This window comes from Oncorhynchus mykiss, chromosome 6 (genome assembly GCF_057628025.1).
Source record: "Oncorhynchus mykiss isolate SJ-2025 chromosome 6, ASM5762802v1, whole genome shotgun sequence".
Lineage (NCBI taxonomy): Eukaryota > Metazoa > Chordata > Actinopteri > Salmoniformes > Salmonidae > Oncorhynchus > Oncorhynchus mykiss.
In genome coordinates, this window is record NC_143027.1 from 44,171,448 (window position 1) to 44,190,023 (window position 18,576).

The 18,576-nt window shown below is 41.3% G+C and overlaps 1 protein-coding gene across 2 annotated transcripts; it reads right to left on the reverse strand.

The window, feature by feature from the left end:
* Window positions 1-2,544: 2,544 nt before the first annotated feature.
* prodhb (proline dehydrogenase (oxidase) 1b) lies at window positions 2,545-17,871 on the reverse strand. 2 transcript variants are annotated; one of them, XM_021606578.3, is made up of 14 exons: window positions 17,408-17,871; window positions 16,272-16,480; window positions 14,523-14,557; window positions 14,270-14,419; window positions 13,886-13,950; window positions 13,663-13,779; window positions 10,469-10,539; window positions 10,245-10,326; window positions 9,668-9,760; window positions 9,336-9,482; window positions 8,896-9,071; window positions 8,355-8,453; window positions 4,456-4,544; window positions 2,545-3,858 (listed from the first exon to the last, which is right to left on the reverse strand). In XM_021606578.3, the coding sequence occupies exons 1-14, from the start codon at window positions 17,714-17,716 to the stop codon at window positions 3,656-3,658; spliced, it is 1,845 nt and encodes a 614-aa protein (XP_021462253.1). In that variant the 5' UTR covers window positions 17,717-17,871; the 3' UTR covers window positions 2,545-3,655. The 2 variants fall into 2 exon arrangements, with proteins under 2 accessions (XP_021462253.1, XP_036836052.1); XM_036980157.2 differs by lacking the exon at window positions 8,355-8,453.
* Between the last annotated feature and the right edge of the window lie 705 nt (window positions 17,872-18,576).

An 18,576-nucleotide genomic window follows, 5' to 3' on the forward strand; every position in this document is an offset into this window, starting at 1 on the left:
GATGGTTTAGTGCCAAAAATACGAGTTTATTAACATGTAAAAAAGAACACACTTCAGAACAAACTTCCTTTAGATATCTGTTGTTCCGTATTGTGAATCTGTTATTCAATGTGTTCGTATGGGATAATAGCACTGAGGCCAAATACATTTTCTCTTCAAGTAATTAAAAAACAAACGTGTTTTTGATACTTCAAGGGGTCGTAAAATTAAAAATCAAATAGCAAAAAGATCCTTGGTATGACCTTTAAAAAAAATCCATGTAGCTTAGTAGAACTTGGAGGAAACTATGCAAAGCCCACATGTAAAGTGATTCCAGTCAACCTCTTGCATAAGAAACGTCAACATTCATTACATAAAGTAAATTAGGAACAGCTCAGTTTAGAAGGTACTGTCAGTGGATCTGGAGTTCAATTGTTTCCTTACTAGAGAAAAAAAACGCGTCCCGAAAGTCAAAAAGAACAGTTTAAAAAAAACGGAGAACAGAAACGTATTGCTGAAGGATTCGCGAAAGATCCGCTTTGACATTGAAAGGCGATTTCCGAATGAGCCGACATTTGCAGCATTTACTGTGAATGCAGTCTCCGCGAACGTGGGAACACTGCCTTTAAAATGAATTTGAGCTATAACAATACAGATTGAATTGAGCCCTTACATTGGACAATGTATTTTTCTTGTTTCTGTAACACAATGAGTTCTTCTGACCAATTTGCCTACAGTGAATAACACATCCTCTCCCTCCCCTATTCAGTGTGAGAGAACAATATCACAGGCAATTGAATGAACATCTGCAGAGTCGCATGGTGATAATTACTGGGAAGCATGATTAGTTTCCAACGGAGATATTAATCGACTGTCAGTAATGAAACAATTATCACACAAAATGACCCATACTGGTAGTCTAACTTAAAAGCTGGGCTATCAAAAGAGGATGATAACTTTGTGATTTCTCAATTTACTTTCAACTTGTACAAGACTTGTTGAGGCCTTGTGCATTTTTCCATACATTCTTCTTGTCAGTCATTTTGGTTATAAACACATTTTGAATAAACAAAATTACTGACTTTTCACAGATAGCTTAAGTATATTTACAAGAGACAAGGTTGGAGTGTAAGATCTGAAGCCATTCTTGTGATTATTGTGACTTTGTCATTGTAATTGTTTGTAAGCTTGTGTAGTTAAAAATTAATTTATGATCGTATGCTATCCATTTGTTGCTTGTATGCTGTTCTTTGTATGCCATTTTAATATTTGATATTAACCAATGATATTAGGCCACTCTTGGCCATGATTACAGACACCTGTGTCTTTTGACACTATATAAATGAGTCATCCCGCAGCGTTTGTGATTATACCCTGATGAAGACAGCTTGGCTGTCAAAACGTTGGTAATTACATCTGAGCTCCTAGAGTGTGCGGCTCTCTTTTATTTTGGAGTGTAAAATCCAACACATTTAAAATGTAATTAATTTACATGCCAAATGGACAAATAAATAGCACAGTCAGTATCAGTTATTTGATGTCCAGAATCGTATACAATACTGTAATTGCATCCCTGGATATGAACACAAAAGAAACTAGGCTACCGGAGAACCAACCCTCCAGACCCTTTACACAATTTAGTTCCAAAAGACTCTTATTGATTCAAACTAAACTAGCTCTGTCTATGAGAGCAATATTTAATGCAGTACTACAGAGGCACCGGTGTGTGTAGACAAGTATACATTCTCACCATAGATTTATGTACAGTATACATTTCCAAAGAACACTATATGATACTATCTTTAAAACATGATGTAGGAAATCTACAGAAATACTCCTCAGAGGGTTTTGTATTCTCAAGAAGCATTATAAAGTAAAAGGGATATTGATGGATCTTTTACTGCCATTTAAATCAAGCCTGCTATGTTTTTATTACTGTTGTCCCTCTCCAGGATAAATAGAGCTATAAAAAGCAGCGAGTGACGGGTAGTCTGGGCCAGCCTGACATTTTAGGGAGTCCTGTTAGAGTAGTAAAGCTGCCCATATGATATATGCAGCGCTCTGAGGATGCTGAGGACACCAAGAGGAATGCTCAGAGAGAATTAAGAGAGAGGAAGAAAGGGAAGTGGGGGAAAGAGAGGGAGAAAGATGGCTGGGGGGGAAGGGAGGGAGATTAAAAGAGAGAGGGGTAATTGATAAGAATAAGACAGAGAACATTACAAAGAGAGAGAGGAGACAGAAAGAGAGAGCACTAGAAAGAGAGTAAGCAGCTGTCGTGTCTTTACTATCATTAAATTGAAGACTTAGTTTTTAATCAAAGATTCCTGTAATTAGTATTACGTGATTAAACTGAATAATCACGTAACTGTAATTAACTAGGAAGTCGGGGCACCAAGGAAAGTATTCAGATTACAAAGTTATAATTTCCCAATATAACCTTTCAGATATTTTCATATCTGATCAATTAATGATTTATTTTACCTCACGTTAGTCTCCTTCCAAACGTCGTAAATTGTTGGTTAGCTGCACGAACCCAGTCTTCACTATGAGTCATCCATACATCAATTGTCTTAAATAATTAATTTATTACTAACTAAGTAATTCACATAAATGCATAAACAAACAAATATGGTAAATGTGGTTACATGAAATGATAGGAGAATATGCACTAGTGGGCTGAACCGGCATGGTGGCTTGCCACAATTAAAATGCTAATCCTTTACACATGAACTCTCACTCATTCGGGTACAATTGCAATCAATATATATATTTATGCTCAGTGTGTCGTCTTGATCGCTAGTGAAAAGTCATTCTTTTGTAGAATTGTCCGTTTCTCTCTCTGTCTTGGTTAAAGGGGATAGTTCAAAGTGACATTTCTTATAGAATGGATGTTTCGGCGGTTGTCGTTCTTCGCGTTCGATGATACCAAATTCCTAGCTGCAGACTAGTAATTAATATCAAAGACTTGTTCTCATTCTGTCGGTATCGATAGTCTAAGAGTTTAACCACGTGGTATGGTTAAAAGATTCAGCAATGGTCTGCAACCTTTGTCCCCCTGCTAATGGAGAAAAACATGGTCTGGTGATAATTTCTCAAAGTTGGGTTTTATTCGGAATGGCAGAAAAGGGCTGTCCCAGGATGTCTGACCCTAACTGGGCTCAGGGGCGGTCCCCTGATTTAGTTCAAATCCAATTCCTTTTTTGAGTTTTCCTTCATTAAACAGTCCAAAATCACATTGTAAAATTGTGTAAACAGTATCATACTCACTCATTCATCTTATACAACAATTAGATGTAAACCCTTTATCTGGGGCTATTATATAAACAATGTTATGGTAATGTGGCCACACAGTCTTCCATGAGCTTCCCAAGTTGTGACAAACGGACCAGTTCGTAGCTGGATTCTTCACCGATCTTTTACACTTTCTCCAGAACATGAAATTTGTTCGTACCTCAAGTTCTGTGAGGAGGAAGGATTTCCTTTGTCTCCATGAAAGACTACTCTCTATAATGAGAGACTACTCTCCATGAGGTCTTCTCAGGAATTTACGACCTCTGACCACAGCAGCCTAGTTGAAGGAGGCAAGGGGGGTGGCAGGGAGAGGGGATGGGGTTGATATACTCAAAGAGGCCAACGTCATGACACAGCACAGACAGACAGCTAGCTAGCTGTGATTTCATAGACCCGGTTCAGGCTGAGGTCTGTAGAAGACTTGTCCCGAGGCCAGCCTGCGTTTTAGCTCCTTCCACAGCATCTCCCTCTCCCTCTGGGAACCCTTCATGAAGCCCCTGTTCTCCTGGGCACGACGGGATAAGTACGGTATCACCTCATTCACCGGCCCGTATGGAACATATTTATAGACCGGGAAACCTGCCTGGCCTGGAGGAGAGAGAGACAGAGGGGAAGAGAATGACATTTATTGGGGCAGCTTTTCAGTACATACCCAAAAAATATTATACTTGGCTAGTGTAATGGAATTAGTGAGTTGGGAATTTATTCAACTAATCGTGCACATCAATTTTAGACCACACAAAGTTGAACCAGAAGTATCTTCGCTAGGATGGAGCAAAAGCCTTCACATCCTGTGGCTCCCCAGCACTTCAGTTGATCATCCCTGATTTAGTTCAATACAATGTCTTTGATTGACAAACTAGTGCTGTGAGCCAACACCTGTCATGGCCAATTTGTCAATAAAGTGTCAGTGCAAGTCCCAGAACTCCATATGTGCACAATGCAGGGTCATGAGGTTCCATGTGTCAACACAAATAACTGACTGCTATTGGGAAATACCAATACAAATCCTATGGAATCTAAACAGGGCCAATATGCCATCAAATCAGCAGTGCTATGTGAGGTCAGAGAGCTCTGTCTGTCCCTGCATCCCAATAATCTGTCCTGTAGGCATGGGAAGTGCAAACTTGGACTATTGGGAAGCTAACCAATCAATCAATTAACCAATCAGTCAGTCAGTCTCACCCAATGGGAAGCTGATTTGGTCGCACATGCCCAGCAGCTGTCCAAAGTACACCTTGTTCTCCGTGGGAGTCAGGCCCAACTCATTCATCCTGTGTCAACAAGAGGAAAAGGAAAATTATAATAGTTATATTTGTATGGTATATGATAGTGATGAAGACACAGTCTATGAATCTAAGAGATGAGGTACCCGGGCATAGAGACTTCCTTTGGACACATTTCGTTACTGTATGTGCAAACAGCTCTAGCTGCACTGATGGTGAAAGGGACACGTTAGCTTTCCACACACAGTTGGAGTCATTAAAAATCGTTTTTCAACCACTCCACACATTTCTTGTTAACAAGCTATAGTTTTGGCAAGTTGGTTAGGATATCTACTTTGTGCATAACACAAGTAATTTTTCCTACAATTGTTTACAGATTATTTCATTGTATCACAATTCCAGTGGGTCAGAAGTTGACGTACACTAAGTTGACTGTGCCTTTAAACTGCTTGGAAAATTCCATAAAATTATGTCATGGCTTTAGAAGCTTCTGATAAGCTAATTGATATCATTTGAGTCAATTGGAGGTGTACCTGTGGATGTATTTGTGAAAGGCCTACCTACAAACCCAGTGCCTCTTTGCTTGCCATGATGGGAAAATAAAAATAAATCAGCCAAGACCTCAGAGTTTTTTTTGTAGACCTCCACAAGTCTGGTTCATCCTTGGGAGCAATTTCCAAACGCCTGAAGGTACCACGTTCATCTGTACAAACAATAGTACGCAAGTATAAACACCATGGGACTGCGCAGCTGTCATATCGCTCAGGAAGAAGACGCGTTCTGTCTCCTAGAGATGAACATACTTTGGTGCGAAAAGTGCAATCCCAGAACAACAGCAAAGGACATTGTGAAGATGCTGGAGGAAACAGGTACAAAAGTATCTATATCCACAGTAAAATAAGTTCTATGAAGGCCGCTCAGCAAGAAAGAAGCCACTGCTCCAAATCCGCCATAAAAAAGCCAGACTACGGTTTGCAACTGCACATGGGTACAAAGACGTTTTGGAGAAATGTCCTCTGGTCTGATGAAAGAAAATGTTGGCCATAATGACCATCGCTATGTTTGGAGGAAAAAGGAGGAGCCTTGAGTGTACATAAACTTCTGACCCACTGGGTATGTGATGAAAGAAATAAAAGCTGAAATAAATCTCTCTCTCAACTATTATTCTGACATTTCACATTCTTAAAATAAAGTGCTGATCCTAACTGACCTAAAACAGGGAATCTTTTCTAGGATTAAATGTCAGGAATTCTGAAAAACTGAGTCTAAATGTATTTGGCTAAGGTGTATGTAAACTTCCGACTTCAACTGTACAGTCATGGCCAAAAGTTTTGAGAATGACACAAATATTAATTTCCACAAAGTTTGCTGCTTCTGTGTCTTTAGATATTTTTGTCAGATGTTACTATGGAATACTCAAGTATAATTACAAGCATTTCATAAGTGTCAAAGGCTTTTATTGACAATTACATGAAGTTGATGCAAAGAGTCAATATTTGCAGTGTTGACCCTTCTTTTCCAAGACCTCTGCAATCCGCCCTGGCATGCTATCAATTAACTTCTGAGCCACATCCTGACTGATGGCAGCCCATTCTTGCATAATCAATGCTTGGAGTTTGTCAGAATTTGTGGGTTTTTGTTTGTCCACCCGCCTCTTGAGGATTGACCACAAATTCTCAATGGGATTAAGTTCTGGGGAGTGTCCTGGCCATGGACCCAAAATATCGATGATTTGTTCCCACTTAGTTATCACTTTTGCCTTATGGTAAGGTGCTCCATCATGCTGGAAAAGGCATTGTTCGTCACAAAACTGTTCCTGGATGGTTGGGAGAAGTTGCTCTCGGGGGATGTGTTGGTACCATTCTTTATTCATGGCTGTGTTCTTAGGCAAAATTGTGAGTGAGCACACTCCCTTGACTGAGAAGCAACCCCAAGCATGAATGGTCTCTGGATGCTTCACTGTTGGCATGACACAGGACTGATGGTAGCGCTCACCTTGTCTTCTCCGGACAAGCTTTTTTCCAGATGCCCCAAACAATCGGAAAGGGGATTCATCAGAGAAAATTACTTTACCCCAGTCCTCAGCAGTCCAATCCCTGTATCTTTTGCAGAATATCAGTCTGTCCCTGATGTTTTTCCTGGAGAGAAGTGGCTTCTTTGCTACCCTTCTTGACACCAAGCCATCCTCCAAAAGTCTTTGCCTCACTGTGCGTGCAGATGCACTCACACCTGCCTGCAGCCATTTCTGAGCAAGCTCTGTACTGGTGGTGCCCCGATCCCGCAACTGAATCAACTTTAGGAGACAGTCCTGGAGCTTGCTGGACTTTCTTGGGCGGCCTGAAGCCTTCTTCACAACAATTGAACCGCTCTCCTTGAAGTTTTTGATGATCCGATAAATGGTTGATTTAGGTGCAATTTTACTGGCAGCAATGTCCTTGCCTGTGAAGACCTTTTGTACAAAGCAAATATGACGGCACGTGTTTCCTTGCAGGTAACCATGATTGACAGAGGAAGAACAATGATTCCAAGCACCACCCTCCTTTTGAAGTTTCCAGTCTGTTATTCAAACTCAATCAGCATTGTAGCGGTATTTATTTGAGAGGGGTAAAGAAAGATTTTGTTCGGTCGCCAGGCAGGTATTAACCATGCCGAAAGTAAAAGAGTAGAATAGAGAGAGTACCACTACCAGACCCACACACATCAGCAGAATAGACTGCCTAGAGTGTAGCCTGTTTACCAGATAGCCAGTGGAGAGAAAAGAGAATACACACCATATAAAACCAACATCACAGCACAGGGGTAACCCCAACAAGAATCCCTCATACAATAATACTAATACTAATAATGGCAGAGCAATTTAAAAGCAACTTCATACAAGAACGAACCCAGTCATCAACAGAGGATTTGCAATAATCTGTATTATCTTCCAGTGGATGAGTGCAGAGGGTATGAATGTGGCGGGTGTTCATAGACACAACAAAGGCCTTAAAAATGTCCGCAATCTTCTCGGCCACATGCCATTAGTACACCTCAGCTCAATACAGTTCACATAACAATACACAACTTGCAAGCAACCTCCCTTTTAACTAAAATGTCCATCCAAATACTTCTGGCTGGGCAATAATAGTCCAGCTCTAATGAACTTCAATGGGAAGTAACGCACTGGAATGATAGAGGGAAGAGAAACTGTCTGACTGTCCGATGGTTTGTTGGTTTGTATGTCAAAGCTTCGCAACAATGTTGCTACTAATCCATGCGATCCATAACGGGCGCGGTCCCAAACGAAAATAACCACAACCTAAAGCAATCACACCGATGATTGAGTTAAATACTTGATAAACTACACACGCTGAAAACAAACAAAACTTCTGCAGCCCAGCAGACACAATCAAACTGTCCCGCCACCCAAGAGCCCCCCCCCTCCCAAAGTGATCTCCAGCCTTGTTCTCGTCAACACTCACACCTGTGATAATGAGAGAATCACTGACATGATGTCAGCTGGTCCTTTTGTGGCAGGGCTGAAATGCAGTGGAAGATTTTGAGATTCAGTTCTTTGCATGGCAAAGAGGGACTTTGCAATTAATTGCAATTCATCTGATCACTCTTCATAACATTCTGGAGTATATGCAAATTGCCATCATACAAACTGAGGCAGCAGACTTTGTGAAAATTAATATTTGTGTCATTCTCAAAACTTTTGGCCATGAATGTACATAGTATATGCTTTAAACATGAGAAAAACTCTATAGAAATGCAATAACTACGTGTGTTAGAGTTTGAGCAGGAAAACTTGGCAGAGAGCCATCCTCAGTGTGTCTGTGTCAAGCTAAGGCCATGCAGTGCAGTAATGAGACTTGCCTCCTGAGGGTGTGCTTCACTGTGTCCTCATTGTGAGAAGCAACCATGACATTGGCATTTCTGTTCAGTACAATCTCATCGAGGATGTAGTCTAGACACCTTACAGAGTACAGACATGACAGACATGTTAAGTAAACTACAGGTATCCTAGCGGTTAAGAGCGTTGGGACAGTAACTGGAAGGTTGTAGTTTGAATCACTGAGCCGACTAGGTGAAAAATTGGTCGATGTGCCCCTGAGCAAGGCACTTAACCCTAGATGCTCCTGTAAGTCGCTCTAGATAAGAGTGTCTGCTGAATGACTAAAATAAAAAAAATACAATCCAAAATGCTCTCTGTGTGAAATTATATTACACAGCTGTTACTGAAAAATTCCTCATAGTGCTCTACTTTTGGTCAAGTCAGAGAGTTTACTTTATAGGTCATTCAGCATTTTAACAGGTTCTTAAAAACAATTGCTATTCAATACGAATTGAAGAATGTTTTAAGAACAGTATTTATTTAAGCACAGTGAGTAACTAAATAAGCACATCCATCCCTTACTTGTGGTACATCATGTTAGTGGTCTCATAGTCAGGGTTGATGGGGTCCTCGTATCCGATCTCCTCCGCTCTGCTCCTCTCCTGGTACATATAAGCCCCACGCACCAGCTTGGCCCCAAAAAACCATCCCTCACGCCTAGACAACTCAACATCCATGGTCACGATATCATAGGCCTCCTACAATGGTAGAGAAAGCGAGAGGAAGGAAGTAAAGGAGGGATATTAGGGACACCGGTCATCTGTATAATAATGGCGTATAAGCTGTTTATAAGCAAACCTTCAAATGATGTGTTTCAGAGAGCTGCTGGTAAGACATGACTACATGTATGAGCATAGAAACTCAGTGACAGGGTCTCTAGTAGCCTCAGCTCCCAGGCTTCAACTTCCTTGTCGATGTGACAAACAAGACTTGGAAGGATGGCAACGTAATGGGTCCCTAACCTTGAGGTAGCACTGGTAGGTGTTGAAGATGACAGGTTTCCCTCTATTGTAGATCCTCTGCATCTCCACAGTCAGTGTGCTGATGGCGGGCTGGAAGTAGGTCTGCTCTGCATCCACCATCAGACGAACACTGTGCTCCTCTGCATGCTGCAACACAGACAGCCAGAACAGGTGAGTTCCACTTCATTCCACACATGAGCTCAGAGTTTTTCTCAATAAACCAAGGAAACTGAACTGGTAGCTAATTATGAGATGATAAGATGACCTGGTGTGATGTAACGTGACATAGCATAACATTGCTGAAGATAACATAAGCATGGTTTCATATTTACATTGGCAAGTACGTCCAGCCTCTGGAGCATCCTCTTCATCTGTTTCTCCTCCTCCTCTGTGAACTTATTGAGCAGGGGCTCCAGCTGACCAGTCTGGACAAACAAAGAAAGGAGAGCCTAAAATACCTTACCTGAGGCTCAATGAATCACACTGTCTGAGCTAACACTGGAGACAGCCCACACACACAGAGACCTGAGGGCCTTTACCTTCAACAGACTGGCTTTGTCTAAGCTAAGATAAGTAAGTATTAACACACGGCCTCAAGCCTTCTCACACCGCTGAGGTGTGTGGTTATTCCTTGGAATTGCACAGCTGTCATGTGTTAATGCTTACATAGGGAATGGCGTGCCAATTCAAACCATGTCAGGCCCAGTGAGTCACAAGAGGTGCAACTCTTTTCAAACATTCTTTCACCATTCTGGGATCAACTCTAAACTGAATGGTCAATCTTATCAACGTATTTACTCAAACAATTGACAGGGTTTGGAGGTGTTTACAGAACCACTTGAGTTTGAAACCAAGTGGTATCTTCTATCTTCTAGAGCACTTTCGTTGCCATTGCCGTGCCTTGCTTACCTCTAAATTTGGGACAACCAGCAGATCTGATATCTTTATTCTGTCGTCGATCAGGCTGTTCCAGTCCAGCCTGTCAATGGTTCTGAAGGGGCACAGAGAGAGACCGCTTTTAGTAAGTCAAATATAGTTGTTGTAAGGGGCTTTTTCAACAAAGTATGCAAGGGCAATTATTCTACTGCTTTATGGCACAATACAGTTTCTCGAACGAGAGGTATTATTTTTACCCTGATCCTTGTTTTTCTCCAGTGAACCAGCCATGGAAGTCACCTGTGGCCCCCAGCGTGGTCATAAACTCCTGTATGGACAAATAGGCATTTTTGACCGTATATATAGTACGACATTGTTATCTCAATGGATCAAACCTATACACAAGTCATTATAAACCCTAAAGAACAGCAACTGTGTTCTCAGCGTTGGGTAGGTTACTTTCTAAATATAATCCGTGACGGTTACTAGTTACCTTCCAAAAATTGTAATCAGAATCATAACTTTTGGATTACACAAACTCAGTAACACAATCTGTTTACGTTCAGTTACTTTTAGCTTGCTTTCCGCTTAAGAGGCATTAGAAGAAGACAAAAATGAATATGACCAATTGAATGACATTTATTGCAGACTAAATACATTTGAGAGTTTACATAGCTGGCCATAAATGGATGTTGCATTTTACTTTATGGGTTGGTTATGTAGGCCTCTTCTAAGCCACTGCTTTCTACTACAGATAATGATACAAGTAGGCCATGTATTTACATTAAAAAACAAAGTCTGTCAGATGTCCTGTCGTTCCAATTAATTAATAACCCTTTATCTTCAAGACTTGGAAATATAGATTAGTCAAAATGTTTTACCTGAACTTAACGCAAACACTAAGGACTTAATTGGACTAAGGACTTGTTGTCATGGAGGACTGGTCATTGCTTCAAGTTGAAAAATAAATGTTGCGCTCATGTAAAGGCATGCTTTGAGCACTACTGAAAAGTGCAATTCGCATGTGACAAATGAAAACCATATACTGCATTTGGTATTGCTTACATTTTTGTTGGTGACACTTATATATGCCGATAATTTGCAGCTGTTTGGGATAATTCTATCAAAAGTGTGCAAGTTTGAGCATGTGTCTGTTTTCTTTATCAGCATGAATTAGATTGAGCAATAAAAGCCCCACTTAAATTAAACTAGTTTTTGACAGTATTGAACACAATACCACAGGGAGTTTAGAAAGGAGAAACTCCCTCAAACTTTTATTCAATAGGCTGGGAACCGCACTAAAGCTGTTTCAAGAGCGCATTTTTCACTGACTATCCACTGGTCACAAAAACAGTGATTGATAAGCAGCTTAACCTTCTTAAATTCTACCATTATTGGGTTAAAATACACATATATATATATATATATATATATTGGTGAACTGCGAACCCCAACAACCACAATCTGTAAGGCGCACAGACACACACACACACGGTAACATACACACTATACACACATACACATGGATTTTGTGTTTTAGATATGTGATAGTAGAGTAGTGGCCTGAGGGCACACACTTAATGTGTTGTGAAATCTGTTGTGAAATATAATGGAATGTTTTAAATTATATACAATTGCCTTAAGTTTGCTAGACCCCAGGAAGAGTAGATGCTGCCTTGGCAGCAGCTAATGGGGATATGTAATAAATACAAATACAAATAGGTAAATGAGAGAGCAGTAGTGTGATTCACATCAATGTGCTATGTAGATATAAATAATAAGTGATATCCACCACTGCTGTTGTCCTTAACTCCAAGCGTTTATTCAAGTTGGATCTTTTGATGCCAACAGCAGTCACACCATTGGAAGACATAGCTTGGACTGTAGCCTACAAAACCTATTCCTATTTTCCTGCGATCCATAAAACACGTTTGGTGTGTCATCATAGTGTCACACCCTGATCTGTTTCACCTGTCCTTGTGCTTGTCTCCACCCCCTTCAAGTTGTCGACCATGTTCCCCATTATCCCTTGGATATTTTTACCTGTGTTTTCTGTCTGTCTGCACTAGTTCATCTTGTTTGCCAAGTCAACCAGTGTTTTTTTCTCTCAGCTCCTGTTTTTCCCCAGTCTCTCTTTTTCTTGTCCTCCTGGTTTTGACCCTTGCCTGTCTTGACTCTGAGCCTGCCTAACCACTCTGCCTGCCCCTGACCTCGAGCCTGCCTAACCACTCTGCCTGCCCCTGACCTCGAGCCTGCCTGCTGCCCTGTACCATTTTGGACTCAGCCCTGGCTATAAACTCTTTCCTGTCCCCGACCTGCCTTTTGTCTATCCCTTGGACTATAATAAATATCAGAGCTCAAACCATCTGCCTCCTGTGTCTGCATCTGGGTCTCGCCTTGTGTCATTATAAATAGTGGTCTCTGACTTGTAGCCAGACTCGCTCACGCCGGACAAATTTAAACTTGCGCCTTTTTTCAATTCTGATTTGAATGTCATTGTCAAGTACTCCCTCTCCGGCCTCTAGGTCATCAGGCTGCTGATAATCCCGCACACCTGTCACCATCGTCAAGCGCACCAGCGCCTCATGACACTTACCTGGACTCCATCCCCTCCTTGATTATCTTCCCCATATCTGTCACTCCCCGTGGTTCTTTCCTCAGGTGTTATTGACTCTGTTCTTGTGTCTCGGCGTACTGCCTTATGTTAGTGTTGTGTTCATGGTTTTGTTGTTTTATTAAAATGTTTCACCTGCACCTGCTTTCGACTCACCGCCCCATCATTACAGAATAACACCTCACCTAAGGGAAGCATCAGGGAGTGTTTTTTTGTGTGTTAGTGTAAATGACATTGGGTCCGGGAGCCGCTACAGGCTCTCATGCCTCAGCCAGATGGCCAGGCTCCCCTGCCTCAGCCGGTCTGACAGGTTCTCGCACCCCAGCAGTCTCGACAGGTTCCCGCGCTTCAGCAGGGGTAACCGGTCAGCTCCTGATCCCCGGGTTCGTCCCCTTTGTCGGTGTCCTGCGGCTGGATCCGTGCATCAGGGAGGGGGTACTGTCACGCATACCCCTCTCCGTCCTCTAGGTCATCAGGCTGCTGATTATCCTGCACATCTGTTGCCATCGTCGAGAGCACCAGCGCCTCATGACACTCACCTGGACTCTATAACCTCCTTAATTATCTTCCCTATATCTGTCACTCCCCTTGGTTCTTTCCTCAGGTGTTATTAACGGTTTCATGTCGGTGCGTTGTTTGTGTTTCGTGTTTATTTATTAAAACACTTGCTTCACGACTCTCAGCGCACTCGTTACAGTCATTGAGAAAACGTTCTTTCTGAATTGAAAAGTAATCCTATAAGTATTCATCTAGTTTTTCAAAAGTATCTGTAAGCTGATTACAATATTTTTGCTGGTAACGGAACTGTTACTCCCCAACCCTGTGTGTTCTGTGTACCTGTAGTGGCTGCAGCTCTAGCCTCTGCTCCAGAGCCTCCATGCCATCTCTCCCCTGCTGTGCCGCCAGGAAGCTGAAGAAACGCTTCCATTTCACCAGCACCTCCGAGAACTTGAGCTATAGAGGTAGAGAACAAAATACAAGCACTTTATCAGAGAGTCAACTATCAGCTAAGTGTGTGTTACACATGGATATTGAATGAGGTGAGTTCCCCTTTAACTACCAGGAACTGAGGTCGTCCCAGTGCAGTCATCTTGATGGCAGAGAAGCCATCCACTGAGCTCCCACCTGGATGAAGGTTGATAGGTCACACATGCTCAGTGTAAGCCTCACTAATATCAATCAAAAACAGCAATATATAAATTCATGGGAATAGGAAGCTGATGCATTTTGCATAATGTTGTCTAAACAGTAAGGTTACATAGAGGGATATTTTGCTGAGTACTAATTACGGTCTTGCGATTATGAGTGTCCTTTAGTGAGTGTTATGATGCCAAGGAACTACAAATTGGTACATGGTAATTACTACTATTACTATTAGTCACTGAATAAAACACTCCATCCCAACCGCCCAGCCTTTTCGTATTGTTTATATCCACAGGTGTACCAGATGCTTTGATACACTTTAGGAAGGTCTCCATGTGTTGGTCACATTTGGCCTCATCAGAGTAGAAGTATGTCCTGGCGCCGGTCACTCCCCCTCGACGGTCCCCAAACTGTTGGTGAGCCTTATACTGCTTTTCTCTGTGGTCCATGCCTGCAGGGGGAAGCAAACACATCAGCATTCCTCCCTATTGCAACCAGTTGCATCATATAGTTTGGGCTCAAATGAGAGCAAAAAAACACAAGGACGGACTTACTCATGCCTTCTTTCTCTGTAGCAGACACACATGAGCTGGCAATGAGAAAAGAGAGGAGAATTTATTAATTTGTTATGGACACAAAGTTTAGTATTATAGTGTTATGGACAGAAAGTATATTAAGAGATCTCTCTCTACACACACACACACACACATTCAATTCCTTGGTGACCACACATCAAGCCCCGTTCCACTTCTAGAAATAAACACCATTCTATGAACCATATTGCCCTTGAGGCAGAAGCCAGTGTATATAGCACACATCTACCCACAGGTGGCCCCAGATTGACTGAAGCTGAGCTGTCTCCCTGCCAATGTTTTGACCTTCCTGAAAGGGCACTCAGACACACTACACCATCACAGATCACAGGACACAAGGGCTGACGTCACAGGACACTATATTGGGTATTTTGGCGGTTATTGGTGCTAGGTTTGGTGGGTTTTTGGACGTCACTGTCAGTGCGTTTAAACAGAAGGAGGTTGAATGGTATGATGGCATGTCTGGACTGTAAGTGCCAGACGTTTTACATGCTTGGGATGGAACTGTAAATGTCTGAGTGATCGTTTGGTTGTTGGTTTGCATATTTGTGTGTACATGTATGAGCCTGTGAAGCCTCTATACTTTTCTATTTTATTCTCCTGGAAGGCCAAGCGTTCCTGTTGTTTGTGTCCTACTGTTGCTGATCAGTGCGATTCTCTTTGGAGGGTCATAGAAGTGCAGGTCAAGCACGAACGTTACTATAGCAGTCGTCTTGCATCAAAGTAGACTAGCTACCTTTCCCTAGCGTATGCCTTGCAGGTCTGTTTTTTTACCAACAGAGAGGCTTGACTGAGACTTTGATGGCCATGTCTTTTGATGGCAGACAAAGTAAAGACAAAGTACAAAATTAAGCAGAGCAATGAAGTGACTGTATGTGTATTGAGAGAGAGAGAGAGAGAGAGAGAGTCCTTTGGCAGCATGTTCCTCTCTCTCTCTCAATTCAATTTCAATTTAAGCGGCTTTATTTATCTCTCTCACTGGACTAAATGTCTTATTTATTTATTTATAAGTATATAACCTCAAAGTTAAAGTTGTCCTTCAAAGAGGGGTCAGGAAACTAAGCTAAGAAGAAAAACAAATGTTCTTAGCATAACTCTCTCACAGTGTGAGTACATAGTGCCATTATCTCACACATCAAAACTACAGCTCTCCTCAGAGAGAACGCTTGTGTAAGTTTTTCCTGGCCTGTCATACAGGCTTATATCAGAGCTGGGATCAACTCATGTGACAGAATTCCTGAAGAGTGAGTTCCGAGAGGCCAGCCAATCCACCGAGGAGGGCCTTGACCAAACCGACCAATGGGGTCTGGACAGACTAGTGTTTACATCCTAAGAGGGATATCAAATTATAGCATGTCCCTGGCTTCAAACGAGGGGAAAATCATACTTGTGGTCATTCACTCTGGTTAGATTTGGATGCCTTTTGATTTTATACAAAATAAGGAAATTACATTAGTTTGGGGAACTATATCTGTATGTGTGAAAAATAGAACTTTGTTTGCTTAAAGCAATGCTTGTGTGCTTTCAGAAGTGAATAACACAGAACTGCAGTACTTTCTATATTCCCTAATCCTTATCGAATGCCTAACTGATGACAGGAAATGCATTCATCACATTCATCACCACTCATATTCCTTCTGATTAAGTTGTGGAACAGCATTTTATATAGGTTAGAAACATAATGTTTAGGGTAATAAGCAATTTACTTACTCCATCTCTTTAGTCACTGCATCTTCTTGTGTGAGGTCCTCCTCTACACTGTAGTCCAGGACAGAGCCCACTCCGAAGGCCCTGTTCTTTTGAATCAGAGACTTGATGGACTTGTGGTCCTCTCCCGCCACAAACTGGCCATAGAATGTCATCTTCATAAACTGCTCAAATGCCTTCTTCCCCAGTACGAACTTACTGATATCCATCAGCTAAGAAAAAAAAGGGAAATGCATTTAGTGCTCGTTTCAAGCTGTAGCGCTGAGGATCTGCGGTAAAGCGCGATTTTAAATGAAAGCGTTTACAGTGAATGCAGTCCCTGCAAACAAGTAAACATTTCCTTTAAATTTTGTTCACGCCATTTACTTGTGTGGCCAATAATTGTGTGGTAATAATGGCAATAAAGCCTTTATAAATGATACATAACATTGTTATAGCATTTGCCATGAACACCGTCTTTTTTCAGTTTTTTGGACATTTCACTGAGGTGAGAACCTCAAGATGACAGCAAACAGTGGGAGGAGGGCCAGGCAAGTCAGGCACAGTTATATAATCTTCACAGTTATATAATCTAATCTATAATCTTATGCATAACTGAATTACTCAGTTATGAGTAATTCCACACTCTAAATAGACCGCTTGGTGGTAACGTTATCTAGGGATACAGGCACACAGCATACTAGGCAGACGACAGATTTACTGGAAGAGAGGTAATATAGATTCCTTGCTGCCTGCACCTGTATGCACACCCTTTAGGCGAACTGAATGTTAAACAAACTTTGTTTATGTTTTCTTATACCGCTTCAAATAAGAGTTCCCTCACTGGAGAAATAATTCCAATTGTATTCTGTTTCTTATATATTCTATATATATTTAGATATATATATATAAAATGCAGATTGTCCTGCCTTTAGAAAGTCATTTGGGCCTTCTGTGTTGTCTTCTATTATAAGTCAGCATCCTTCTAAAGGACAGACGGATCAGCAAGTGAAACCACCACAGCAGGACGTAGAGCGACACATGATCACATGCGGTAAAGTTTCTCGAATACAGTTTGTGTGTCTCGCCAACTTGAGCTTCTCAACAACAAAACAAATACAAGCTTAATGCAGATTCAGCACACAGATATTATACCATACCTCCTTGTTCTTATCAACCAAAAGGTCATAGGAGCACAGTTTGAAAACCACCAAACTTCTGAGCAGTTCTAAATTGTCTTTACTCTTGTATGCTTCCTGTGTCAGCTCAAAGTCAATAGAGATCTTTGGAGAGGAGGAAGCATTTCTGCTTTTCCTTGAAGAGTAGGACTCTCTGTTGGTGACATCCTGGTCTGCCTGAGTTGAGGCGACAGTGGACTGTGCTCTTCGGTTAGAAAGGGTATTCAGTCTTCTGACGTTTATATCCACGCCTGCCCGAGTAAGGGCTGGTACAGTTTTGACATAAGACATGAGTTTTGAGGTGCTGCGTTGGTCTCAGCGGAACTAACTAAGCAGGTGAGCGCAGCATCGATTGTGGACTGTTTAAAATGAGTTTCGCATGTATCTGCCCCACGTATTCGTATCTACTCCGTTCATGCATATTTATAGTAGTTTAATTCTGAAGTAGCGGTTGGTGGAAAAACCCTGACGCATGCATATTGATTTTGACGTAATAGGTTAATTTCGACACGTCTTTATTTGGCCAAGACTTTATGGTGGACTTGGGCGCGCAAGGCCATCAATCTGTCCCCTGTCATGAAATCTTGTGGAATAGTGATTTTTTTGTGTAGGCTTAATGTTGCACCTTCAATATCAGGAAAAAATAGTACTACTATTGTATTGAAAAACGATGGCCATATATTAATAACCCACAGTCCTCTCTGTGGTTATTTTGCCAGTTCATTTAATGAAACAGACGGGGGAGCCATTGCTGTGCAAAAGTATAGGCTAATGGTATTCTTTCTGTCAAATTCCTATACAATGAAGTTGGCATAAAATATAAAATTGGGGCTATTGATTGGGACTAACGTTCATATGACAAAAATGTCAATAAATACATTTGATACTTGATATAATTACTCTTATTCTTATAAAATTGGTATTTGTATTACTTTCTAATTTGTATATTTTTATATTAAATAATTACGTGTCTTGGTGTCCCAATGTGCCAGTGTCGACAGCGAAAAATTGATCTTAGGACAATCATCCATTCTGTGTTTAATATATTTTTGTATATATATATTATTTTTTATAGTGCAATAGAGTTCTTAACCTGTCAGAAAATGTCCCACTTTACCAATACTCACCCTATTATTAGTAGTAGTAAGTAG